This window comes from Lates calcarifer, linkage group LG21, assembly GCF_001640805.2.
Source record: "Lates calcarifer isolate ASB-BC8 linkage group LG21, TLL_Latcal_v3, whole genome shotgun sequence".
Taxonomy (NCBI): domain Eukaryota; kingdom Metazoa; phylum Chordata; class Actinopteri; family Centropomidae; genus Lates; species Lates calcarifer.
In genome coordinates this window covers 25,592,653-25,619,971 of record NC_066853.1, presented here as the reverse complement: position 1 = coordinate 25,619,971, position 27,319 = coordinate 25,592,653, and the positions used below count along the sequence as shown (strand labels likewise).

At 42.0% G+C, this 27,319-nt stretch overlaps 1 protein-coding gene across 6 annotated transcripts in view; it reads right to left on the bottom strand.

The window, feature by feature from the left end:
* Window positions 1-27,319, bottom strand: part of fat3a (FAT atypical cadherin 3a) — a 156,708-nt gene that overhangs the window by 83,187 nt on the left and 46,202 nt on the right. For all 6 annotated transcript variants that reach the window (XM_018701644.2, XM_051065371.1, XM_051065369.1 and 3 more), the window contains exon 2: window positions 14,109-17,435. In XM_018701644.2, coding sequence (XP_018557160.1) covers window positions 14,109-17,418 — 3,310 coding nt within the window. In that variant the 5' untranslated portion in view covers window positions 17,419-17,435. The remainder of the gene's footprint in view (window positions 1-14,108; window positions 17,436-27,319) is intronic.

The window sequence follows — 27,319 nt, the reverse complement described above, 5'->3', positions numbered from 1 at the left end:
GCCTACCAATTTTACTGACTGACATAAAGAACAGAAGTGATCGGTGAGGTGCACTATTAGATATCAGTGCCAACTGTCTCAGATCCAGCAAATATAAGCTGGAATGATCCAGAATGCAGAAATATCACTAGCAGGACACCACTACTAGTGAGCTCAGTTTGTCTACCAGCCAAAGAGTTTAATCAGGTTATATGATGATCACACACGGCGCAGTATAACAATCAACTACCATTACGGGTTCCTACAGAATAAATCCAATATAATGAGGCTTGTGCTTCCATCTCACCAGGACTGAAAGATGGCAAGGGAAGAAAAAGGTCACAGGAAGACGGTGGTGAAGGCAGGTTATGAAGTAAGCTTGGGAAATAGTGGAAACAATAAAAGTCTAGTTTGATCTTAATCTGTGCAGTCAATACCATGTCTGCCAAACTGCTGTCTCAATTCCTCACTTAATCTAAAAATAAATCTCACCTCTCACAGTAGCACTGAATGGACAGGCATCAGAAAATTCAGGATGTCTTTACATCTTCAAAATACCATCAAGTGGATTCAAAACCCACACAACACATTAAACTCATCCTCTGGAGACCGACAGTATCATAACAGACTCTATGGCCGTCTGACCTGTAATCGTAGACATATCTCACCTTTGATATCTTGTGTATATGATCAGTGGCAGAATTACTTTGCCTTGCAGCAGATCTACCACCACGTTCGTAGAACAGCCTGTCATCTCAACTGTAATGCTATACTTCTTTGCTATTTTGTGTCCAGGTAACTCAGACCATGAGTAGTGCTGAAGTACAGAAAAGTCATTCAGGACAAACACTAGGCTTGTAGAGGAATGGGTTTAGTCTGTTCACAGAGAGATGCTCTCTCTCTCTCGTTCGCTCTCTCTATCTCTCTTTCCCTCTCTCTCTCTCTCCACCACAGTCAGCTTTTTATATCTGCTACCTCATTCATCATTCAAGAAAGGCCAGAGGAGAGGGGGAAGCTGAGGAGATAGAGAGAAAAAGAAAGAAAGAAGAACAAAAGAAAAAGTGAGAGCTGCTGCTCCAGCATTAAACTTAAACAAACAGTGCAGAACCTGCAGAGGCATATTAGCCACATCCTTCTGTGGAGTTTGGAATTAGAGTGACTGCGCAGAGAGGAAGGACTGCAGGTGTGAGAGGTCAGGAGGTCGGTCATGTCAGATTGTGAGGAGGCTATTAGTGAGAAATGAGCAGCAGGAAGTCTTTATCAGACTCCTGTTAAGATGGCCTCTCTGAGGGTTATAATGAGTCCTCAGCTAGTCCTTCAGCTATGAGCAGAGATTAGCACCTGAGACCCCACAGGTAAAACCCTCATTAGCCAACTAGCATTAGAGCGATAAAGTGCTGTGCCACAGTGTGTGGAGGAGCAGTCTCTATCAGCATGACGGAGAGGAACACAGCAGGTGCGTGGAGGTAAAGGTTAGCACACGAATAAGAGAAGACTGGCTGCCTTCATGATGCTCTGCAGAAATGTAGGGAGCCCTCAGAAGGGCAGTGATGAAAATAGAATGAAGCACAATCAACTCACAATAGGAACTGAAATAAAGGGCATGCTGGGTAATGTGATGATCATCCAAATTTCAGACAGACCTGATTTTGCAAAACACCTACAGTAAAATCAAAGGGGGTCTGTATATTCTAGCATATCCACTTACCAAGACACCACTGCACTGAGTGGACGTGAACGGTCTGTGGCACTCAGAGCATCACAAAATGACATTACAACAGTCACATAAGAAGAAACAATCAACAGTCTTTCCAGAGTCAGTCCTCTGTAGAATCTACAGCACAACATCAACAAAAGGGTTTTTTTTTGTTTGTTTGCTTGTCTTTTAGACCACTTAAGGTTGCCTAAAACCATAGAAGAATAACTGAACCAACTCAAAGCTATTGTTGTTTGTCTGTTAATTTAAGCCACAAACAACTGAAGGAAAAAAGAGCAGAGGGAGGAAGAGAGAAAAACCTTGGAGGAAGAAGAGGACAGAGGAGGAGGTAAAATGGGAAACATAATTCTGTGCTTATGATTATTCCCCTCCCTTCATCTCTTTGTCTGTCACACACACACACACACAGCCTGAGGCAGAATCTTTCACACACATATGCATGCTTTTAATTCTCCTTCAGCTGACCTCAGTTTCCACTTTGTGAGGGTATCTGGCCTGATCACTGGCTGCCATGTTAATTACCTCTTTCCAGCTGATTTGTAGACGGGCTGATTAAAAGACTGGGCAATAAAATTAAAATGTCATCTTTTTTATTCAGACATTAAATGATGCAACAGATGAATTACACTGAGACACAACAGAGCAGAGTGTGAACTGTACAGATGAAGGGGAGGAGGCAGCAACACAGGGATGAGTAGGTGAATATATGAAATGAGACAAAGGGCTAAATATGAAATGAAAGGAATGGTTTGGGTGAGTTCTGAAGCTACTGTTTCTTCAGTGTCGAGACAAGACAATTTTGCATTGTTAGTCCTAAAGAGAATGTGCTGTAATTGCTGTGTTGGGGAATAATGGAAATGTGGGGCATCACGCCTGCTGACAGATGTGTGTTTGTGAAGAGTGCAGAGCTTCAGTCTGGGTTTGTCCCATTGTAGTAGACTATGCTTCTTACTAAATTTAGAGAGAAGATGCAGCCTGAGGGAGGATTAACTGATGGATCTGTGAGCCATGACGTTAAGAGAAGGTAAACACTCTCTGACTGACTGGGTTCTATCACAGCCTGGTCACTGGTGCCTTTAAAAGGAGTCATACTTGATCATATTTTAATAGGAAGCCTCCAGTTTTCTAATCTCCCTTGATAATATCATTATAATAAACATATCTACAGCACTAATTCAATCAGTGCAACAACAGCCATGTCATACTCTACACCCTGCTGCTCTCACTTTCTATTTTAATACTAATATGATTTTAATCTGCTCACAAATTCCAATTGCTTCTACTTTTCAGTTTTTCTTGTTACCATCATCAAAAAAATCATTTTCCTTTCACATTCAAAGCCCTCCAGCAGCTCAGCTTTTACTGGCAGGCTTTTCATTAGAAACAAGAACATTATTAATGGTTGATAGACTATTTCAGGAGTGATGGCCAATCCTAGAAAAAACTGTAAAAACAGAATTGTCTCCTGGCACTCTTCTTTTAATTCAAGAAAATCAACCTAAGTCTTTTCAGTTCCAGCTTTCTATGAAGGAGCCGACTGTTTGTACTCTGACAGCTGCTGGTCACTCTGCCTCTGTCCTGCACCTGATTCCACCTTCTAACTCCACCTGACTGCAGCGCTGATACCCTCCACTAACCCAATGTCTGTCTAATCAGATCTCCTCTGGGGCTTGTTCACACTATGTGTGTCCTGTTGGCAGGTTGTGATTCCTAATTGGTATTTTCCCACAACACTGAATAAACTTGAGGATCACAGACACACAGACACAGACAGGAGGGGACCCAGATGACTGGGACAAAGTCAAACGCACACATTTGTGGAAACAGAGTTATAAGACAAGGGTAGCAATGAGAATGGATGAGATGTGGCTGCAGTCTGTGAGTTAACACTGACAGAAATGGAGAGCTACAGAGAGATCATTCGGGAGGGACGTATGGGTGAAATGAACCTTTGTCCTTCATTTGATCCCTCTGCTTCACAGCACACATACAGCAGGCCTGGGTGCACTGGTTATTGAAGTGTAGGAGGTACAGGCACTTAGGATTTCCATAGTGAAATGATGTCACCTGGGTAGGTGAAAACTGGTTTAATTTGAACTGTTTTCACAGCTAACTAGTAGTTGGTTGCTATCAAGGTGACACCCCCAACTCTGACTGAAGCTACCACACAGCCTTATCTTACTTATGATGGTCTAAATGATGCTGATGATGAATACCTGCCAGGTGTTGAAGCTTGCAGACACACATGCTGTATGCTAATTGTGTATCCATATATCACACACAGCCAAAACAGCTCTTCACACTCCTCAGGCCCTGTTCAGAGGAGAGCTTTGGCTCTCAATGGATGCAGTATTTCTACTGGTTGTCTCCTGATTGTGGCGACAGAGGAATCAAAACATTTTAGATTTGAGTTTTCTTTTGTTTGAACAAGTTTGGCTGCCAGTGTAGTGAGTGATTTTCACTTGATAGGATTTCTTAAAGTGTGTCTGAATGTCGAGCTATCAGAAGTCTTCAAACAGATTCAAAATAAGATCAGTGTTATTCTTGCCTCAAGATAACAAATCTTCACACAGGAGATTCCTGTACAGAGACTTGTACAACCAGGATTTGAGCATACAGTCTTTAAGGTAGGAGACGTGTGTGCTAACAACTGAACCACCATGCTAACTCACTGCTGGTGCTATGGCTCTAGCCACAGCAAAACAGATCTGGGAGTTCCACCACTTTGAATTGCCATGAAATTTTGTAAAGTATTCACACTCCCCATGAGCTCTGTGAATGACTTTGGCGATCCCTGACTTTTCCTCCAGTGCCACCATGAAGACCTCGACCTTGGTTTTGAGTGAAATGACTTAAGTGGTCCTCTGATTTAATCAGGTCAAAACTTGAATTTGTACATAACTTGCAAAACAAATGACATTCTTATCAACATTCACTGGACAGTGTGTTTACTAATTAACAAATCGGCATTGGGCTCACAGGACCACTGCACCTACAGCCTCAAGGGTCTGTTAACATAGCTGTAGAATCTTAGTCTTGATTATTAACAAAGGACATTGTGAAATATCATTTTTGATGGCACTTGTTACCGATAATGATGGAGTTACCCCCTTTTCATGTAGTGTCCTCATCATTTTGTCTGTTCCATCATGTATATGTTAACCATCTGTTATCACTGGTATGTGGGTTGAAGGTTGTGTGTTGTGTGTGAAGGTTGAAAAAATTAATTGATGCAAACAAAAGTCTAAACCTTAAAATGGGATATTTTGTCCCAAGGTAAAGTTGAAAATAATCCATCGTGCAACTGAAAGATTAGAATATTTTTGTCTTGAAACTTCAAAGTTTAAAACAAGTGTCAAATCAAAACTGGAGGTCCTGTAGCAAACACATCCTCAGTATCTAACTGAACATTAGGCTGATTAAGATACAACTGCTAATTAAGACAAAGCAAGTTAAATTTATTTGAATGAAGTCAAACAGCCTTCCACAGTCACTCCTAAAACACTTGGCTAAGGTTGGGAAAAGACTGTGATGACAAAAACAACAAAAATTGTTGGTCTGTGAGAGGTGAAAACTGGGTGTGCAATACACATCCACCACTCTGACCTCAACACTGGTATTGTTGGCTCTGGATGTAAAATCATGTGCTGCAGAGTTCACCAATACAAATGTAATTCATAGTGATACTGGACTGCCAGCATTACACACACCTATAGGCATATCCAAAAGCCATATGAACACTGTTTCAGCTCCTCACTTGTTAAAATCGAAGTTAATAAATCTATAAAGTTCACCATGCAGGTGAAGTGGATTGAAAGTAACCCAAGGAATGGGACTGTGTCAAACACTGAATCCCCAGAAACATACATTTTATAGTGAAATATAAGAAGATATTTTTCTGATTTCGATCAGTTCCATGGATCCACTCTGTAGTTTTGTGTAGCTCCCAGCTACTCTAAAAATACAAGCTTCATTAGATCTTACACATAATGAGTTTACATGTCCAGCGAGTACAACAGGGACTCACTGAGTTTGTTGTTTATTATGTAACGATAAACTAGGACACACACACCCTCTCTCTCTCTCTCTCTCACATACACACACACACACACACACACACACACACACACACACACACACAGAATATCTCTGTATCCTAACCAGAACAAAAACAGTGTCTCAACTTCACTGATTCACACCACCATACCTGAAGGTTTGTTCCTGATGGCAGGAACACAATAGCACAATGTGTGTGTGTGTGTGTGTGTGTGTGTGTGTGCATCTTTGTGTGTGTTTGTTAGAGGGAGAGAGAGCACACACTTCTCTGCCTGAACAGGATTATTTGTCCTGTGGGTGAAGCAAGGACACAGTGTTGTAGGGCAGGAGAGCTACAGTCTGAATGTACCTCCAGTCTCTCTCTCTCTGTGTGTGTGTGTGTGTGCGCCCTGGCAGTGAGGGCAACCACAAGCTATCATTACCAATGTTTTCTTTTTTCCCCCTCAGTGCAGGAAATCTAACCTCTCTCTCTCTCTGTCTGTGTTTGTGTGTGTGTGTGTGTGTGTAGAGAGAGAGAGAGAGAGTGTGTGTAGGTGGGTGCAGCTAGAGGTTCACCAGTGCTCCTCACAGGGTCAAGCCACAAATGCAGCCCAAAAGAGACACAAGATGCAACAAACACATTAAACATTGGTAAAAAGATATGAAGCCACTTCCTGGGTAAATGTTTATTATTAGTTACATTGGCTGCTTCAGTGAAACTTGGTTTACTGCGCTCAACACATTCTTTCCACTCTATGTTGTTCCCAGTATCCATAGGAATCAGGTCCATACTGGATATTGGATCATGGATGTTGGTGGTGTAGTAAGTTGCACATACAGTACATCTTGTAGCCTCTGTTTACTTCAAGAGTTTGGTTTAAAAATCAAAAATAAATGATTCATTACGTTTAAGGAACCTTCACATCATAGTTAAAAGAATAAACACTTTGTTAAGTTTAGGGAACAAACATGGTAATGGTTCAAAAAATGCTGACTCTTGGTGGAAAACTGGAAACATCAAAGACTGCTGCTTTTTTGAGCCATCCATCCTCCCCGACCTCTTCCCTGCAAAGTTTAGTCAGTAACAACATCACACTGCTTTTCCCCTGACAGAAGACAGCTATAATTCACATTCACAACCATTACAAGCCCTTGCCAGTTCATTATAAACATAGGCCATACCCTCTGCTTGTGAGGTGACACACTATGATTCAGTTGGTGAATTTTCTTTTTGCTGAGAAAGTTATTTAATTAGGAGTGTATGCAAGAGTAATATAAAGGAACACTGTTCACACAGATTCAGACCTGGAGGCTGTGCAGCACAACATCACTGTTATCAGTTGGTCACTGAACAGCTCACTGAGCAGTTGGATTTAGGGCCTTGCTAAAGAGCACCTCAGTGCTGGTAATGACAGAGAGATGCTTTTACTCTCTGTACCCAAGTTTATCCTGCCTGACTGGGGATCAAGTCCTTGACTTTCTGCTCACAATAGTAACAGTCATACATTCAACTGTGGTCACCTTACTTCACATTATAATAAAATATACAATAAGCAATAAAGCACCAGTAATAAAAACATTAGTGAATGAGCAATAAGTTGAAATCAACATTGAATTATAAAGTAGAATGCAGTTAATGTAGTTAAAGTGAGCTTTAAGAGCTGCTTTGAATTCAGTGATGGAGTCAGGATTTTAGCAAAGCAGCAGCTTGTTAGTGACTGCTGGTCATCTGAGCAGGAGAGAAGCAAACTGATAAAGGGATGAAACCAGCCAACACTAGGGTCCATATATGAAGTGGTCCAAACACACTTCATTCTGACCCAGACTTGTTTTTCCTCTTGAAAGCTTTCAAATTTAAAGTGAATGAATGCTGGCATAAAATATTCAAATCAGCCAAATAAGGGTTTAGTCAATAAACAACAAAGCATCCAAACATCATTATTTCATGATCATTTTCTGCCACCTCCACACACACACACACACACACACACACACACACACACACACACACACACACACACACCCATACACATCCCAGCTGACACCTCAACACAGCAAAGTACTCAACAAGACACTCATGCTCCTTCTCAGCCTGCAATTATGATAAATGCAGTCATTAATTCACTAATTACGGTGATAGAAGGAGTGCAGCTCAGTGTAATGTGCAGAGTGTGTGATTAGTGTGCACTGATGGTCCAACAGATCTGCTGTGTGCTTAAAGAAAGGGTGGGGGCTGGTCTGTAAAGGCCATAGTCACATGCAGGTCATGTGATGCCCTGAGACCTACAAAGACATACGTATGCATCCTTTACAGAAAAAAAAACACTGACCCTTTTAAGGGTCAGTTCACTCAAATCAAAATAAGACAAGCCATCCAATTGATCTACAGCATGTGTCACCTAAGCCACATAAAGGTGCATTCAGATCCCTTAGTAGGTCTGCAACCACATGTTATTTGGCCAGAGGTTTGAGTCCAGTAAACACTGAGTGACAGCAGCTCTGTTGGTTTTTTTTGGGGGGTAAAGGGTTTTAGTCCAACTTTATTTATATTTTGATGTGTCTTTGTGTTAACTCACGTTACTCACATTTGCCTCTTTTACACAACATATGCAAGGCTGGAATATTTTATTTTGCTACTTAGCTTTGTCATTCTGTATAAATGTGGGAGCCAGAATGGCGGAGCGGACACTGACCGATGCCGGGGCTGCTGTGTTACATGTCATGACTCTGATTCAGTGATACTGAGGTATAAAGTCACACACCACATCCCACACACAAATTCTTAGCACTGATATTGTGCAGTCTCTGTGTAAAATCTGGAGTAGTAGTGCCAGTGGTACGAGCCTGTTCACACAGACAGGTTTAGTTAGCTTCCATATAAACCACAGACTTTTAAGTGTGCAACATGCAGGCTCATGTTGCACACAAGCTCAAGCTAAGTCAGTTCACTTCTGTACTGAAGAAGTGTTTTTTTAGCACTCACTACACCCTGATGCTGTGAATATTTTGTCTCAAGATATCTTTATTTTAATTCAAGAATCTGATTGATAAACACCTGTCCGTACTCACAACACATCAGGTCATTCTCAAATCTACAAGTCCATATATATATGTATCAACGCAGAGGACAGATTGCAGATGTTGCTGCATGTGTGAAGCTGTGACAGTTCATCAACAGCTGCGTAGACCTCTGTGGCAGGATATTTCTTAACATTTTGGTTAATCTGTAGCATGGAAAGTCACACTGTTTATAGTAGTTCCTGTTTTTAGCCACATATGAACGGAAAACAATCAGCTAGAATCATCTGAGACTAAAGAAATCTAAACATGAGGATTATTAGGCAAGATATGATGCTGTAAGGAGTTCTAATAACTATTTATGGACATTTTATTACTGAAAGAGTTCAGTGTTAGCAGTTCTGTAATGTACTACACTCTGTAACATGACTCAGCAGATTAAATCTTCAGCCAAACATTTTTTTAACAACAAAATTACATTTTTGAAAGACACAAAACGAAATTCCAAAACTTTAACGGTAGCACTGGAATACTGCGATAAGATCACCAGATCAGTACTTTTTATGTTTGGATTTAACTAATGAGCTTACTGTATATGTCAATCTGTAATGGCAGTTATTAAGTGTGTGTGTGTGTGTGTGTGTGTGTGTGTGCGCGCGTGTGCGTTTCCTCAAATCTCTGCCTCTGTGTTAACTCCTGGCTGCACATTCAAGGCTCTCCACAATGCTGGTTTTGTTGAGAAACAAAGCTGTGGGCCTCCCCGCCTGTTAGAAAATTAATCACTGTAGAACTGAGAGCCATGAATTCTCCTTCACCACCTCCTCTTTTCTTTCTTTCTCTCCCAAAACACAGCAGTTCCCAGGGAGAAGTGACACTGTGATTAAGAGTAGTCTTGATGTGAAGAGCTTCTTGCTGAACAGTGGGTGGGAGAATGACATGGAAGGGTTGGGCTTCCAAGTTAAGTGTGAGCATGTGGGATGCAAAGGTGGGCGTCTTATGTTAAGCCTGTGCTGTTACCGCACCTGCTGGCATACTACAACACATCTATATCAACACATACAACAGGCTACGATTTCCTCTCTGCAGCATTAACCCGCACTCCACCCCATCATTTTAGGTTGGGGAACATCAGAGAAAAAAACTGCTACACAGAGACCCTACACACTTGGAAAATAAACACACACATTAAATACACACTCAAACATCAGATAAAGAACCCTCTCAGGCCAGCAGCCAAACCAGGTGGCTCCACAGACAGAGGACCAATGCAACTCAACACTTTTCACCAGTTTGGTGAAGTCTGACTCTGAAATGTTTGGCCTGCCCCTGATAACAGTGTTCAGTATCTTTAAATGAATTTGACTGTTTTTGAGCCACAGTGTCCCTGAAAGTGGTTCATGTCATCTTGAACCTGGAAACCACTGCAACACTACTCTTCTACCAGCACTATGCTGATGACACCCAGCTATCCAGCAGAGCAGGAGGGACGCTGATGGATCACTGTCTGTCTGGCAGACAGCTCTGAGTGGATGTCAAATGTGTTCATACCAATCTGTCAGTCATCAATGTGGTGATGCCAACTCAGACAGTGAGGAACATGAGAGTGACCCTGATAGACAAACAGGGGATTCACTCCATTCTCATTAGGGAGGCAAACCTAGTACTTGTCATCTCCCACCTTAATCATATCACAGTAGAGTTAAGGAGTTAGGGTTATGCATCTCAAGGTTAGAGAAAGATTGTGATTACTGTTAATTAGGAAAAACTGTAATTATAGGCCTGTGATGGGATGTATACTCTAGGCTCCTGCATGGCAGTCTGACATGCTGCACAACTATTCACCACCACCTCCACACCCTTATTTACTGCCATGCAACATAAAGGACACACTACTTTCTGTATCAGGACCGAACTTTGGCATTGAAGATAAACCACTACAAGTGGAACTGTCCAATATGGTTGGCTGCAGCCAGTCCACAATCCTGTAGCCCCTCTAGTGTTCAAAGTCCAAATTTTTCACATATTACTGTACTTCTCCATTCACTACCCAAGCTCTCCTTTGCAACTGGCATCCAATTTAAAACTCTGTTGCTACCTCCTGGCCATGGTTGGACCCCACCCCCAACTGTGGTGGTTTTTACTCACTTGCACCACATCGTTCACCCAGGCTCCAACCCTATGACCAGATTTGGACTTAAAATCCATGTTCGACACCATGGCTTACGGAGCTGGTCAATGTCTGTGTGTGTATTTAAAGGCCACAATAATTCTCTTTAACTTGTAATTGTGTTTGTAGTTTCTCAGCAGCTTGAGCCTGATTTATGAGGCTTGTCAAAGCTCAGCTAACAAGAGCCATAAACCCCTCCCACCCATCCCCCCCCCCAACCCCACTCTGCTCTTGTTCATCACTTTGGGACAAGCGCACAGGGTTAACAACTGTGTGTGAGAGTGTGTGTGTATCTGTCTGCAAGTGTCAGATAGTAAATCACAATTGTCCTATCGGACACCTTCAGTCAGGGTCTGGTGATGTATTCTGCAAGGGTGGGGTGTGGGGGGTGAATTTGCAGTTTATATATGTAAAAGGACTTCACTTACATAGCACTTTTCTATTCACGTTAACCACTTAAAGCATTTTACACTACTAGTTAAATTCAACGATTCACACACACGCACACACACATACAGCACTTGTTCTATCTATATCTATATACATGCAGTATACACATGCACACACATATTCATATGCCAATGCTCTCAGGGGCAATTTTGGGTTCAGTATCTTGCCCAAGGATACTTCAACAAAATATTCTAAACAAAACATAAATAATAATGACAAAACAAAGTTGACATACTGACTCATTAGCCTTAATGCGCTCTTAGTGTTTACCACAGGTTTCGAATTTACTTGGCGGCTTGGCGTGTGACTGATGTGAATGCAGAGACTAGAGACAAGGGGAGTGTGTAACCCAGATTATTTTCTGTAGCTAACATTTACAGATATGCCCTGAACGCTTCACATTCACACTGGTAATCTGTCCAGGGTGTGCACTGTCTTTTACTCCATGTTAGCTGGGATTGGCTCCAGACTGCGGTTGTATTGGGAAGCTTCCAGGTGTAAATGTGTTTATTCCCTTGAATGAAATATACAAAATGACATTTGAATAGCCATGGAACTCTAACTTGCATGTAACTCTGGGATCATCCAGGAAACCACAGAAAACAGCACAGAGAGCAAATAATACCAATAACAGCCTCAGGCGTGGAATCAGAAAAGGAGCTGTAATTGGGTTAAAATATAATAATAAAGATTTCCCTTCCTGCCAGGATGAAAACTGACCTTTCTGTCTCTGGAAGTCATATAAATGCACTTTACACTAAAACAGAAACAAGCAAACAGAAAAACCACCCCCACTTAATGAAATCCAATACACTAGGCCTGCAATAAATCCCAGGTCTGTACAGTGTCTGATACTCAAATTTTCTGAATATTGGGTAAAAATTAGTGTTGATAGCTCAGCTGCAGTTATCAACCACTTACTTATTTATTTATTCGTTTATTTATTTATTTAGCTGTTTATTTTATTTATTGTAGTTGCAGTTGTTTCAAAAGTTATGTTCCCCTGTGTACTATATTTAAATAGGGGTTAAATAGGGGTTAAAATGTAACTTCTCCATGGTCTTGAATAGTTTCATGTTGTCTTAAATACACTGCTAGCTAAAAGACTGCCCATCTATGTGATGCAACAACAGCTTGATGTGATAATCCTTTTTCAACAAAGTCAGCCAAGAAAACTTACAGTTAGTAACAAAGTAAGTAAGTAAGTTAAGGCTTTTTGGAGTCAGTTATCACAAATTAAAATTTTCATCCAAGCCATCATTTTTCAAGCAGTAAAAAAGATCAGAAGAATCAGAATCTGTAGCAGAGGCCCACCACCTAACCAGATATCAAGCCAGCCCCAATATCATCAAAAGAAATGATTATACTAACAAGGGCAAAAGAGCAGAGGCACCAAATCACACAGGAAATCTCACAGACATAATGAATAAAACAACGGTGTATCCTAATGATGGCAATGACTAATTCTCAAAATGTTTAAAAGTTAGGACAAGTAGAGACAAATGGCAAGTCAGGTGGAGATGTGTTAGAAAAGCAAGGCATACATATAGCACGTATACCTTGCTTCCAAGAATTCTGTATGACTGCCAGCAATGTGCGTGGTGGAAATCTAGTAAATCCAGGAATTACACTCTAGGGATCAGTAAAAATAAACTGAAAGTTACATGATAGTTACAATACTGATAAGCTAGACTGCATTTTAATGCCAGCAAGTCCCTGGGAGATACTACAGGTGGATGTGGTGTGTTTAAATCCTATATATAAGCAGTACTGCCATTATGCTTGCAGTGAGTTGGTAGCACCAGCAGCCTACACAGGGCAAAACAGTGATCTGAAGATGAAAAATGAAAAACACCATCTGCCTGGAAAGCTCAAGAGCAGTGTTGCAGTCCTTACTCCATCTTTTCTTTTTTTAACCAGATTTTGAAGACTGATGACTTAATATTAGACTGATAAAAAATGCATTTCACTAAGTGTTTAATTATACAGTATAATCCACTTTGTGCTGCCTCTTTGCATAGAAAACAATAGTATGCCATGCTCGTATTCATATAGCATCATGACAACAGTGAAATTGCCACTGACAGTTTTTTCTGCATCCAGCCATAAAACAGTTCCTTTGATTCACACTACTATACAGTCATTCTAATGCAGTTCCCAGAGTGATTAGAAATCAAGTTTTCTGGATGCAGGGACCTAAAAGCAATCAGAATACTTGAAATAATTCACAGCTTCCATCAAACAATGGGTGATACTCTTTCAAGTATACTATCCCTCTACTGTGTTTTCAGCTGTGCCTTTATTTTCTCCAAAGCTGCCCATTTCAAGCATGACCTGAACATCCTCCATTGCTCATGGGGTAGCATGAGGTAGATCAGACAACATGCCAGGTCCTCTGTCTACATAAACTGTACCATCTGTCTACCACCTCTTAAATCTCTTATGGTCTTGGTGACTGGACATCACAGTAAGAAGCCTCTATAGACACAGAGCTAGTAAAACCAAGTTAAAGTAGAATGCCAGAAAGTCCTGGTCAAAACTCTTCATGCCTCTCTGAGCCGAAGCCAGAGAAACTACAAGAAAAAGGTTCAGGACATGAAAGGTCAGGCCAATAAGAAAGTGTCTCTGTCCGGTGCTGTTTTCCAGTTTTTAATCTGTAGTATTATATACATTATTCCCATGAATGAAGCAAGACTGATTAAAAGCATGATACACATATGACAGTTTTCAACAAAAACTCACCTGTCTCTTCATCAATAGCAAATCGTCCAAGTCCACTCCCATCACGAATAGAGTACTGAATTTCTCCATCTCTGCCTGCATCATCATCATTTGCAGTGACTTGAAGTAGGGTAGTTCCAATCCGGGCATTCTCTTTAACTAATCCTGTCAAGGCAAAGTGGGAAAAGTATGGGGCGTAGAGGTTTTCATTCACATCTACCACCTCCACCTCCACAAATGTGACAGAGAGAAGAGAAACGGGCCTTCCCTTATCTTTGGCCTTCACAGTGAGGTTGTAGAACTGCTGGGTCTCATAGTCAAGCTCCTTTGTCAGCCGAATAGCCCCACTGGCCCTGTCTACCTCAAACCATCCATTATAGTCATTGGCTAGAGAGTACCTGACCTGGCCTCCCAACCCCAAATCTGGATCCTGGGTTTCTAACCAGGCCACAACTGTTCCTACTGGAAGATCCTCCAGAGCCCTGGCTTTGTACACACTGGGGATAAATAGTGGGGGGCAGTCATTCACATCCTCCAATATGATTTTCAAAGTGGTCACAGAAAACCTCTGGTTCCCCTTCTCTGCCTTGTCCCGGGCCTCAATCTTCAGGTTAAAAGTAGAAACAAACTCCCTGTCTAGTTGGCCGGCAACGTACACTATCCCATTAGTGGAGTTGATACTGAACTGGGTGGTGCTGGTCAAAACAGAATACAGGATCTCTCCATTGGGTCCAAGATCTTTGTCAGTGGCCTCAACCTGGATGACATCTGTACCTATGGCAGTGTTTTCAGGTATTACAATTCTATAGCCTCCCTCTTGCAAAAACTGGGGTGCATTATCATTGGCATCTTCTATGTAGACAGTAAGTAAACGCCAGGCAGTTTTTTGTGGCAGGCCACGGTCATAGATGGTCAGGTTGAGGAGATAGCGATCTCTCTTTTCTCTGTCCATGGGCAGGAAGACACTGATGAGGCCAGTCTCCATGTCAATGGTAAAACAGCTGTCAGTGTTTCCATCTGAAATAGAATATAGAATCTGACCATTGAAGCCTGTGTCACCATCGTAGGCATTCACCTTGAAAACACTCAAGCCGACCTTTAGATCTTCCCGCACAGCAATATCTGTTGGAAAAGCTTTGTCAAACTGAGGTGTTTGCCGATTGACAGAGAAAAGGTCAATGAAGCCTTCCTCAATTTTGGGCTTGGTGCTAGCTTTGGACTTTTTGAGTAACTTTTCAGCTAACTTTTGGGCTACCCTTGTTTCTTTACAGTTGAAACCTTTAGGAGGAGATTTCCCATGAACAACTGAGATGTTAACAAACATAGGATCCGAAAAGTTCTCACCATCTGTGGCAGTTATTTTAAGACTAAAGACACCATTCCTTGGACTTGCTGTGGCAAGGGAACGTCGCAGTGCAAGAACTCCTGAATCTGGGTTGAGGTCGAAGAACCCCCATTCGTTCCCTGAAATTATCTTGTATTTCACTAGCTCCAACTCATCTATATCGATTGCTGACATTGTAGTAATAGCTTCATCCACTGGGAAATCCCTAGAGATCACCCCCTGGCATGCTACCTTCTCAAACAATGGCTGATTATCATTTACATTCTCCAAGTGGATTGTGACATTGACCTCACTCTCTCGCCTGTAAGGTGACCCCCAGTCAGATGCTCTGACAACAAAGACAAAGCTCTCTGGTGAGGATTCAAAGTCCAGTTCTTTAGTGGTGCTGATGATACCAGAAAACTGATTGATTTTGAAAGGTAATGGGTGAAGGCTGGAAATGCTGTAAGTTATGTATCCATTTTCTCCTTTATCCTGATCCACTGCAGAAACTGTTAATACATTGGTCCCAACTGGTACACTTTCATTCACAAAGATCTCATAAGAGGACTGAGCAAATGTTGGCGTGTTGTCATTGGCATCCTCAATGGTCACACGCACTTTAACTTTGAGCTCACTATCTATTTCCAATACCTCAAGATTAAATACATCCTGGGTCACCTGAGTGAACCAGCGAGTGGTGGAGATGACGCCTGTTAAGGTGTTCATTTGAAAAAAAGTGGAATCTGCAGAAGGTGCCAGGATGTATTCCGCATCATCAGGCTCTGGTTTGATTTTAACAGCCTCTACAATTGTGCCCGGTGGTGAAATTTCATTCAGACTAACTTCATACAACTCCCGCTCAAACTTAACTTCCCCTGTTTGTCGTTTTTTGACCATAATGTGGACAACTTTGACAGCAGAGAACTTCTGTGGGGTTCCCCTGTCTTTAGCCTGCAAAGTGAGGTTACAGCCATAAGGGTAAGTTTCCCAATTTACTGACTCAGAGGCCTTTATGGCAAACTCACCATCCTCAGATCTTTCTACAAAAAACTGCTCTAAGGGGTCTCCACCCACAATGATCACTGAGTCTATTTCTCCATTTAAGCCTTCATCTAGGTCCTCAACAGTGACCATGGCATATACAGGGTTTTTATCAAGCCACGAGGGGCTGTGGGTGACAACATTCATCACGGGGGCATGCTCATTCATGCGCTCTACATGGACAAAAAGCTTGGCTGTGCTGCTGACCCCATTATTTCCATAGAGCTTCATGCCACGGTCCACTGCCAGGATTTCTAAGTCGTACCGATTCTGCTCATCAACATTAAGCTTTCCACTAAGCGAGACCACTCCACTGGTTGGATGTACTGCAAACAGCTCCATTTTCTCCTTGAAAAAATAGTAAAACTCTCCATTGGAGCCAATATCTGCATCTGTGGCTGTAACTTGTGCTATGCTAGTCCTGAGGGGTGTGCTCTCCGCTATGGTGACGGAGTAAGTGGTGGGTGAGAACAAGGGTCGTAGGTCATTCATATCCAAGACCTGGATGCTGACTTTAGTCCAAGTCTCGAGGAGGGCCTCTCCCTTGACAGAGGCTTTCACTGTCAATACATAATTATCCTGAATCTCACGGTTCAAGATGGCCGCATTGCCACCCTTAGTCCTTATGCGCAAGAAGCAGAAATCGCCCAGCACATACTCCTCTGCCTTAAAAAGCCCTTCGTCATCACCTGAGGTGATTCTGTAGCGGATCTCCCAGGAGCGCTGGGCCAGGTGGATGCCCATTTTAACTTTACTGTTGGCATAGGTGCGTGCCGCTGAGTTTTCATAAACTGTGGCATGGTAGACAGCCTGAGTGAAGCCGAAGTGAGGTCCATCCTGAGTGGCCCCGTGGGTGTTTTGGCTGCAGCAGGGTGGTGGCTTGAAGAGCAACAATAGTAGCAGAAGGGCCAGGCTGAGGAGAGGGGCTCGCATGCCTGCCCACCGGCCCATATTCACATCCATCCCATCATCACTCGATCCTGAAACACAGAGAGAGAGAGAGAAATGGAGAGAAAGGTTAGCCACAAGGGGAGGGATTTACAGCAACAAAAGGCATGCCACATATCCATGACTTGACCTTTCAACTCTCGGGCCTGACGGGCTACTAATTATCCATTGGACTACAGAGATTGATTGGAAGTAGGGAGGAAGGGGGGTATCCACAGTTACTGGGCAACCAAAATGAAGGCTGACATCATCCTTGTGTGGTCTCTGGACACTGACAGTCAATTGCAAGTTTCTGAAAAACCAGAGGTGGTTTGAGAAGGAACAAAATAATTGTACGGCTAGGAAGGGGAGTGTAGCAACACCAAAACAAACACTAAAGAAAATAACTGCTGAGGACAAAATGATGGGCTGCTACACCATGACCCTATCATAACCCTTTTCCTGAAATACACGACAACTGCAGCTCTGTGTCTCAAAACCATGTAATATCTGCAGAGGCAAACCAGATATGGTTGTGAAACTTAGAGTCAAATAGTTGTTGTGTTCAGATTTTGTTCTCTTTTTCAGGAAAAAAAAGTGTTCTGAAAGTAAGCAGCCACAAATATGTGCCAATCTGGGGTTTGGGAGTAAAGCCTGATCCGGTAAAAGCCATGTTGTGGCCATAGGAGTGCCATAGTGGTCTGCATTTTGATGACAGTGCACTTTCCACCACAAGGGATGGAGAGATGGGGCGGGAAAAGACCGACCATGTCCGAGTGCATTGATAATAACACAGTGCTAAATCTACAAAGCTCAGCAACACACAGGGTTATACACATGTGCACACAGTTCCTGCAAGGTTTTTTTTGTTTCAAACTGGAGTCTTAACTTATGACTGAAAGAAAAAACATTTGGCTTTATGAGCATGACCAAAAAACCACCTCAGCTGAAACAATGCAAACCAATAGTGAAGCCTGCATTTAAATACAATTTAGCAGTCATCCAGGGAAGAAAGGCTAAAATCTACCCGAGTGAAAGGCCAAAAACAACACTTCTGTTTTCGCCTGACCTTAAACTGTCATCTCAGTGTCACCTTCACTGAGGGTGGATGTGGGGTGAAGGGCAGTGGGGGAACACTTTCCTGCTGGAAATGTTTCAGAGCAGTAACAGTCAGCTTTACTGGGTCAGTGCATCTCTCCTTTGAAAAGCTGTGCAGTAATGATGCCTCAACACTGCATTAACCATTTGAACCAAGGCTGTTTCATTCAATTTTCATTCTTTACTAACTTACTTACTAAGTTGGCACAATCACTACATGTCTAACCTAAGCATATTGATACTACACATCATTTGGCAGGCGAGTGGTACTTTACATGGACTAGGATCCAAAGTTATTTGGGTTTTTGTCTGTATATCCACACTCAAAGGCCAGACTGCAAATATCTGTATGTGAGTGGCATATTCCAAGCTTAGAATGCAACAAACAAGTCAATCAAAGTGCATTTGTTTCCTAACGGTGTTTATTATTGCATGTATGCTGGAAGAAACGGCATGTGTGTGGAAAATGCTCATTAGACTGTAGCAGCCTGTGGCACCACTGCTGTTACTACTGTAGAGCTTGAATTTAGCCTGCTGTTAGTCTCAGTTGTTACAATCCCACAATACCCGAGAGGCAGCCAGATCTGGAAGTACTATAAACACACATCTGGGCAAAGTGTTCCCTGCTATGTTTGACATCACACACACATGCACACACACACACACTTGTGGCCATCAGAGCTCATTCCTGTCCCCCATATGTAGAGCTTTGCCCCAAGGGCTGGTTGGAGGGCAGTGCACAGCCGGTTGACGTCAAGCACATGTATCTGATATGCTGCTCTGCTCTCTACTTTAGATTATACTGCTGAGATTTGTGACAACAGCGTTCACTAAGACTGTCTACCAGAGAGAAGCCACTGGCACACTGGAGTTGCCATGTCACACCCTGCGGCTTAGGCTTGTGTTTTCTCTGGAGCATAGCTGTAAACACATTTCTCTTGCTCAGGTTTTTTGAAATGTCTGTGCATGTGTGTGTGTGTGTGTGTGTGTACATGTATATGTTATAAACACCTGTAGACAGAGGTGAGAAACAACACTGGGAGCACAGGGGGAATGCCTGTAGATTTCTTTCTGGTATTTCTGGCATGATGCCCAAACATATCAGTATTTATATATTTAAATCATCTTTACTGTATTTTCTTATTCTGTTCAAGTTATAAAAACAACATTCAGTCAAGAGGAATGTGCTGTGTGTATGGTTTCTAGTTCACTGTGAAAAGTCTGTTCAACCCACTGTCGTGTCCGAGATTTTATTTTCCTGAATGAGATTATTTATTCCATTCACCTATACAGTTTCAACTAGTTTATTCACTCGGTGTGTGTAACTGTTAGAGTTTCAAGATACTAATATCAGTATGCTTGAGTACAGCAGCGAAAAATACATACAAATACACAGGGCTTAGAATTCATCCCTTGGACTCCTGAGTTTTCCCTTATACTCCTGCTTAACCTCCTTTAAAAAGATTTTTGCATCCTACAGGGATCATTGAGCCTGACACACAATCAGCTGATAAGTTGAAAATTTCTGAAAAAAACAGAAGTGGAGTGAATTGATATTAAATATAGACATTTACAGAATGATTGAAAACATTAAGATGTCTACAAGAATTCAGAATTTCTGTTGGTTGGAGCAAAGCTTGGCTGTATCACAGGAGTGTGTGATGATGGACACATCTGTGGCTGCAGCAGAGTTAAAGTCTTTCTTTAATTTTTTTATTCCTTTGAGCAAACTTCAGACATTCTGGCAATTGAAATAATTTAAATTCATCTGGTTCTCTGCTCTTAAGTGCATAATTGCCATGTTGTATCTATACCAGGAAAACCCACAAGCCTGTGTCTGCTATGTTTGCCACAAACACACACACCAGGGATAGCGACACAGAAAAACACTATCATTCTCCACAGAGAAGCCCCACTTACTGTCAGCTCTAAACTGCCTCTCATTAGCTTTTCATTACAGGCTAATTGGCCTTGAATTGTGTGGCAAACAGCAGCCAGCAGCCTCCACGCCCCGGACACACCGCTGCCACCGTCGGCTCTGACCCCGCTAATACATAGCTATATGTTAAAGACTAACAGAGAGAGGCAGGCCAGCTGGTGAGGCTGCCAGTTTCATCCTAAGTTAGCAGTTCATGTGCTGACAAAGCAACACACACACACACACACACATACACGGTAAGCAGCTGACAGAGGCAACAAAATAATGTATAGCAGCAGGCTGAAAATAGTTTTTTACCCACACAAACTATGACTCGCAGTGCACAGAGAGCGTGAGTGAAGACAACAAGACAACAGTAAACATCAGTGCTGGGAGATCTCTGTGTTGTAAATGCTGAAAAAATAAACAAAGTGTATAAAAATATAGTATAATAAGTCAGGAAAATCAACCAAAAATGTTTTTCACTGCCTGATCCATCATGGCTGCCCTTACTTCTAAAACTCAGGCAGAAGTTGTTTATCTAACATAAGTTGAATGCCTAAATATTTCTATACATCATCGAGAACACACAGAACCGCAGCTGCATATGAAACTCTTGTTTTAATGTCTATCCAGCCATGAAATAGAGGGAGTTTTACTCTGCAAACCAAAGTCTCTTTTTACAGGCCAACATCGAGAGCTGTGATTGTGCCGCCCACTGGTCTCCACTTTCACTGACAATAAAGACTGTGGTTCAGAGTGGGACTGCTTTAAACCACTAGCTTAGCTTAGCACTGCTGAGCAGCTACACTGGAGCATGCAAACGCCATTTTGACTTTTGAATTTATTGTGTCATGGGACCAATTAAAGTCTTAAAAAACCAGCAGGAATGAACTGTAACACTATCTGAAGTACCACACGTGAAGAGCAACCCTTTAGCCTTCATTACATACACCAAACCTGATGTAAACCTATTCTCAGTGCAGAACTAGAACAGGTCTATAGTTTAATGTAAAATGTGATTCAAGCATCACCACTATCACCAGACACATAAACATACACCATCTGAAAATTGTGTTTTCTCAGTTAAGAGGCCTGACTGCCAAATCCTGCTCTGCAGCAAAACACTGTGCCTGTTTTCTGTCCTGCTGTGATAATTACAGCCTCCTCTATCTGGATGCAGTGTAGGAAGACAAGCAGAAAGACAGACTGGCAGACGATAGGGAATAGAGAGCATGAGAGGTGGAGGAGAAAATAAACAGCACAACAAGGCAGAAGGAGGAGACAGAGGAAGAGAGAGGGGGAGTGTGTATTATCTCATCCATACAGAGGACTACAGTACAATGGCGCCTACAATCATGACTGTCAACTCTGGTTAACACATCAATCAGCTGAAAGGCATCCACCGGGCCAGAAAAACTCAATTACCCACGATCCATCATTTGTCTTTCTGCTACCCTTTCAAAAGACATGGCTTTAAAATGCATCAGGCACCACAAAGTGTGACTACTCCAGACCTTTTTTTAGTGTCACAAAGCAAAACCTGAATAGGTCTGGTTATACAAATCAGTTCACAGTGTGAGCGTGCAGCAGGACATGGTGAGCTCCATTAGTTGTATACAGGACAAAACTACACAGAAAAGGAGACAAATGAGAAAACAGTTAGATGTGAAAACGTAGAATTACTGAGACTGTGAGAGCAAATGGACACAGACAGAGAGAGAGAGAGAGAGAGACAGAGAGAGAGAGAGACAGAGACAGACAGAGAGAGAGAGGCACTACTGCTCTCAGGTTTACTGTAGACTCCAGTGCTGTGTAAAGTATACTGCAGCATAGACCTGGAGAGATGAACATTAGGAATCACCAGAGTGGCAAATGAGTTCAGTCTGAAGGCGGGAATGTCGTGCCTCATCATTCAGTATAAAAGGTATGAACATGGTTGTTCCACCTTAAAGCAGGAAGATGAGGAAGTTACAGAGTTAAACTGACGTCTGTGTAAAAGGGAGAGCGGTACTGATAATGACACTGCTCTGTTACACAACACACCTCTGATTCCACTGTACCAGCATGCTGTCCAAAATCACACACATGTACGGCTCAATGTAAACAAGAACATTACTGATTCATTTTTATGAGTGCCGCTTCCTTAGAATTATGGGCCATGGATACTATGTTATTCATGGCCTACACCCAAATACCCTGCAGTCCTGTGCACGAGTGTTTTCCTGCTTTTTGGCCTCTGCAGTTTAAGGTAAATGATACCTCTGACATCTTCTTAATTTGACTGGCAATGAGCAACACACACACACACACACACACACACACACACACACAGTTCTCACTCTTGTGCTATCGGGTGGATATGGCTCTGGAGTAATGGTCACACAAACAAGTGTTTGTATATAATAAATGAAAGAACAAAGTGCAGTTGGATACAGTAACTATAGAGACAACTAAATATTGCAGGAGTGCTCACTAAAATTATGGTTTTCACTCTGGTGCATATTCAGATTATCAGTGCATTCACTAAACAATGATAAGAACCACAATATGTTTCCTGTCTGTCTTAATATTCAAGTATTCCAAATCAGCTGCTGCAGATTTACTGATTTGGGGACGTTCACCACAAAAGAGCACGACTTCCACACTGTCTAATCCATATTCTGCTCTGGTTGACTGACTCTCAATCTGCTCTGTGCAGCACACAGGAGAGGACACGTGTTGCAGTATTTGTTTTGTAACAGCAAATAATCTGTGCTTTCATTTCTCACCCTACTTTTACTTTGAAGTTCAGAGTTCCATATTTGAAGTCTTATCATTTCCATGCTGCAAATCTTTACACTTTAGTAATCTGTGCACCCAGATTTCCATGTTCACTGCAGCAGGTATACAAGAAAAATAACTAGAAGTCAAAAGAAAGATTATTTTTGCTGCTTTAGTTGCTCTAGTTGTTGAGTGTATGGACATAAAAATATCAACTGGACTCCAAACAGAGTGATCTGCTCCATTCAGACTGGACCGTTGGCTAAAGAGAGTCAACAAACAGAGTGGTCCATACTGAGATGTGAGAAGATCTGGAGTCTCCTGGGGAGAAGGAAAGGGCTGGACCCCACCGACCAATCACATTTAGGAATGCTTTTTTTTAAAATGTCCTCTCGGCCAATAGGAAGGTGCCAGCCAGCTCCTCAGTGTTGGTACAGTGAGAGGCACAAAAGAAGAATGTCAGCATTCATACACACACACGCGCGCACACACACACACACACACACTGCTGTAGTGGTGTTACTCTCTTGTATTGTCAGCTTTGTTCTACTGCTCTCATTCAGTGTGTGTCACATCACTCCTCCCTGCTTCTCTCTTTTTTCTTACCTCTTCTCCCACAAAGCTCGACCTCCCCTCCCCCTTCCGTTATTTCCTCTTCCTTCCTTTCCTCTGTCCTTCCTTCCTTCTCTCTTCCCTTCAGTCCTTCCCCTCCTCCCTCCATTACTTTCCTTCCCAGCTGCAATCTCTACTTCTCCCTCTTCTTTCACTCTCTATTGTTGTCCTTATTCTTACATATTGTATCTACCTTCTTCTCATCATTCTTTCCATCCCTCCATCTCTATTCCTATTTCTTCTTCTCTGCTCCCCTTCCTCTCAGTCATTTCTTCCTCATTCCTCCTTTCTCTCTCTCTTGCTCATCCATTCATCTTAATCTTCTTCTCCTCTCTGCTTCCACATCTCCTTCCTCTCCTCCTCCACCCATAATTTAACTTCACCTCCTTTCTCTCTTTCCTGTCACCTTTGTTTGCCTTTTTCCTCATCCTCTCAGTCATTCTCCTCTCTCCCTAGCTTCTGTCTTCATCAGGCTCCCTCCTTCACCTCAGAGAGGGAGTGAGAGAGTGAGGGTGGTAATGAACTTTCACAAGAGAAGGTGATAGTAACCCATTCTCTTACTCTGCAGAGAAATCCAGATTTAAATTAGTGGAGGGTTCATCCTCCAATTTCCCTCATTATTTTGCCCCCCACCCCCCACCCCCATCCTGTGGCGTCCAGTCAATACTGAGCACTAATGATTTTAATTGGTTCCTCTCTCTGTGGCGTCCAGGTTTGCTTTTTTTTCTCTCACCGCCTCATCTACACACATACTACTGTGTATGTGTGTGTGTGTGTGTTTTCTTGATTACCATGATGTAGCTCACCTCCTTTCCCACTGAGGAAGGTTAGAGGCTTCACAGAATCAATGGGAGAGGGCTGAATAGCAGGAGGGTCAAATTTCCATCCGGCTGCTCTCAGAACAACTGTGTTAACTGAGACTGCAACTGACAAACTCCGCTCATGTTCATTACAGCATCGAACTTACAGATCCAGAAAAGCGACATTAAAATTTTAACAATTAAATTAAATTAAATTAAATTTGGCATCAAAAACAAAACCTGATCTGAAAAAGAAAATATTGGCAGTTGTATTAGCACTGAACAAAGTTTCACTGAAAAATAAAACACAGGCATCAAAAATAACAATCTTACAATATTATAATCTTACTTAATTTTTGTATTATATATTATGTGTTTTTCAATGATAATATGCAAATTTTTGACCAAAGGTGTTAGTTTTATGCAGTGTTGCTGGTATGATGTCAATATAACCAACTAGGTTTTGTTTTCAATGCCAAATTTTATTTTCAGTGTCAGAATTTTAATGTTATTGTTCTAGCTCCATACTAACTTCATCTACACGACAGCCACGTTGGATATTATTAAACTGTGTCCAACAGAGGGCTGTATGCTGGTGTTTAAAATTTTTATCTAATTAAGTTTATTTCAAGTAATTTTAACAGTTTTGAAGGGAAATGCAATGGCAGCCAGGTTATGATTTCTAATCTTAGCATAATGAGGAAATATATAAATTTACGTATTTGACAAGTCACAAAGATGTTCACAAACATTCAGAGACAACTTATTTGTTTTCTAACACAGTATCAGATCCTTCAGCAAAATATCCACCTGTAGTGAGTCCAGCTTTATGAACCAGTTCTCTGGTTCTGCTGAGACTCTCACAGCTCTTGGTTCAGGTTAGAGGAAGATCCTGGTCTGGTCTAATACAGAAAACCTGTACATTTACATTTGACCAAAACCACCATCAACCATCTCTCCCTGACCTTGGGACCTCCCGGACCCTGGATGTGAACCTTTTCTCTGTGCTTTGTACAGCTGCCATCTACCTTGTAGTAACTCTACTAATATTAATAAATGTAACATTGCATTAGGTGTTATCAGAAATGATAACTCCATTCACTCAACAGCTGTCCCTGAGTCAGATGTTTCTAGGTTTTCCAGGTTTGGCCTGATGCTGTGAATAACGGCTACGTAACTGACATAATAACAGGTTAACGACAACAGCTGTATGATCACTTGTATTTAAAATGTGTGATAACAGAGAAAGAAATGACAGAAAGTTGCCTTTGTGACTTGACTGCTGTGAGGCCCTTTGTGAGACAGAGCAGCTACAGACACAGCCAGGTTCTCTCCCCAGTGTCTTCATAAGCTCAGAACACAAGCACACAACAAAATGTTCTCAGATGTATCTACATGAGTGTGAATGCAGCCTCTGCAGGCCAGTTCAGGGACAAAAATGATAATGAGCAGAGAGCCAGTAGAAGGACATGAGCCTGTGTCTGAACTGAGGGATAGAGACAACAGGTAGAGGAGCTTGTGATGAGGCTGAGGACAGTTAGACTGTATGCTCACAGAGAAAAAGTCCAAGATCTGAGTTATGTAGTGGAGAAACTACTGTGTTATCAACTGAAAATGATTAACTATGACTTTAACTATGACTTTCAAAATGACTGTTTATATCTTTGGAGTCTGATGTTCGATTGGCTAAACAGAAGGGCTGTGCTAATGTATTGTAACGTTATTGTTACATTATTACATAAAATTTCTCCGTGACCAAAGTCCAGGAATCACATGTTATTGTTAACATGTCACAACAGGGCCACATCAGTTCTTGGCTGGGCTGGGTCCACTGTTTCCTTTACAGTGGCAGGCATTAGCTTCTCAGAGTGAAAATGGCTAATGTAGCTACGTCTCATGCATTGCTAACAGGAGGTCATTTTGAAGTTTAGAACTTTATTGTCCAACTGAGGCTGCAAAAACAAGAAGCAATGTCAGGAGGCAATAATCAATGTCATGATACAACAATATCTAAAGAGCTATTCATCAATGAAGCATCATAATATTTGTGCAGGAAGGAAGAAATAAATCAAATTCAGCATTTTCACTGAATGACCAAGTGCTCCAAGTTTCATGCAATCGCAACTTCTAATGTGTTCTCAGACATCAAGTACTTGGCAGGGCGCAAGGGAGAGTTTTACTGTGCTCATACAGCAGCCACTTACTGAAGAAAACCAGGAAGAAAGTCAGAAAATCATCTATTTTTAAAAAGACTCTGAGCTAACGTGGTGAGAGTCTTTGCTTTAAGCAGTGTTTAGTTTAACCACAAATCGGGAAGCCAACCAGAGAGAGGAGGTTTATAGGAGGTGTGTGTGTCAGCCCTGGAGTCACAAACCACACAACTGCATTATGTGGGGAATCCCACACACACACACACACACACACACACACAACCAATGTTAATCAAATAGTGCTGCCACAAGGACAAAATGGCTGCAGAGAATGAAGCAGTGTTTCACACACTGTCACTCCTCCCTCTACTCCCCCCATCCAGCTGCTGTGGAACATGAGAACCCCAATGTTTACCCAGTACATCGCTGTGAAAGAGCGAGAGGAAAGAGAGATCGGGTAGTGGAGGATTAGAGGACAAATGGTTTGTGGGAGGAGGAGATGTAAAGACAGAGTGCAGGTCTGCTAAATCACTTACCTGCATTGAGGAAGGAGAGAAATGAACAGGTGGGGTCTTCTCTGGTTACCTGCTCAGTCC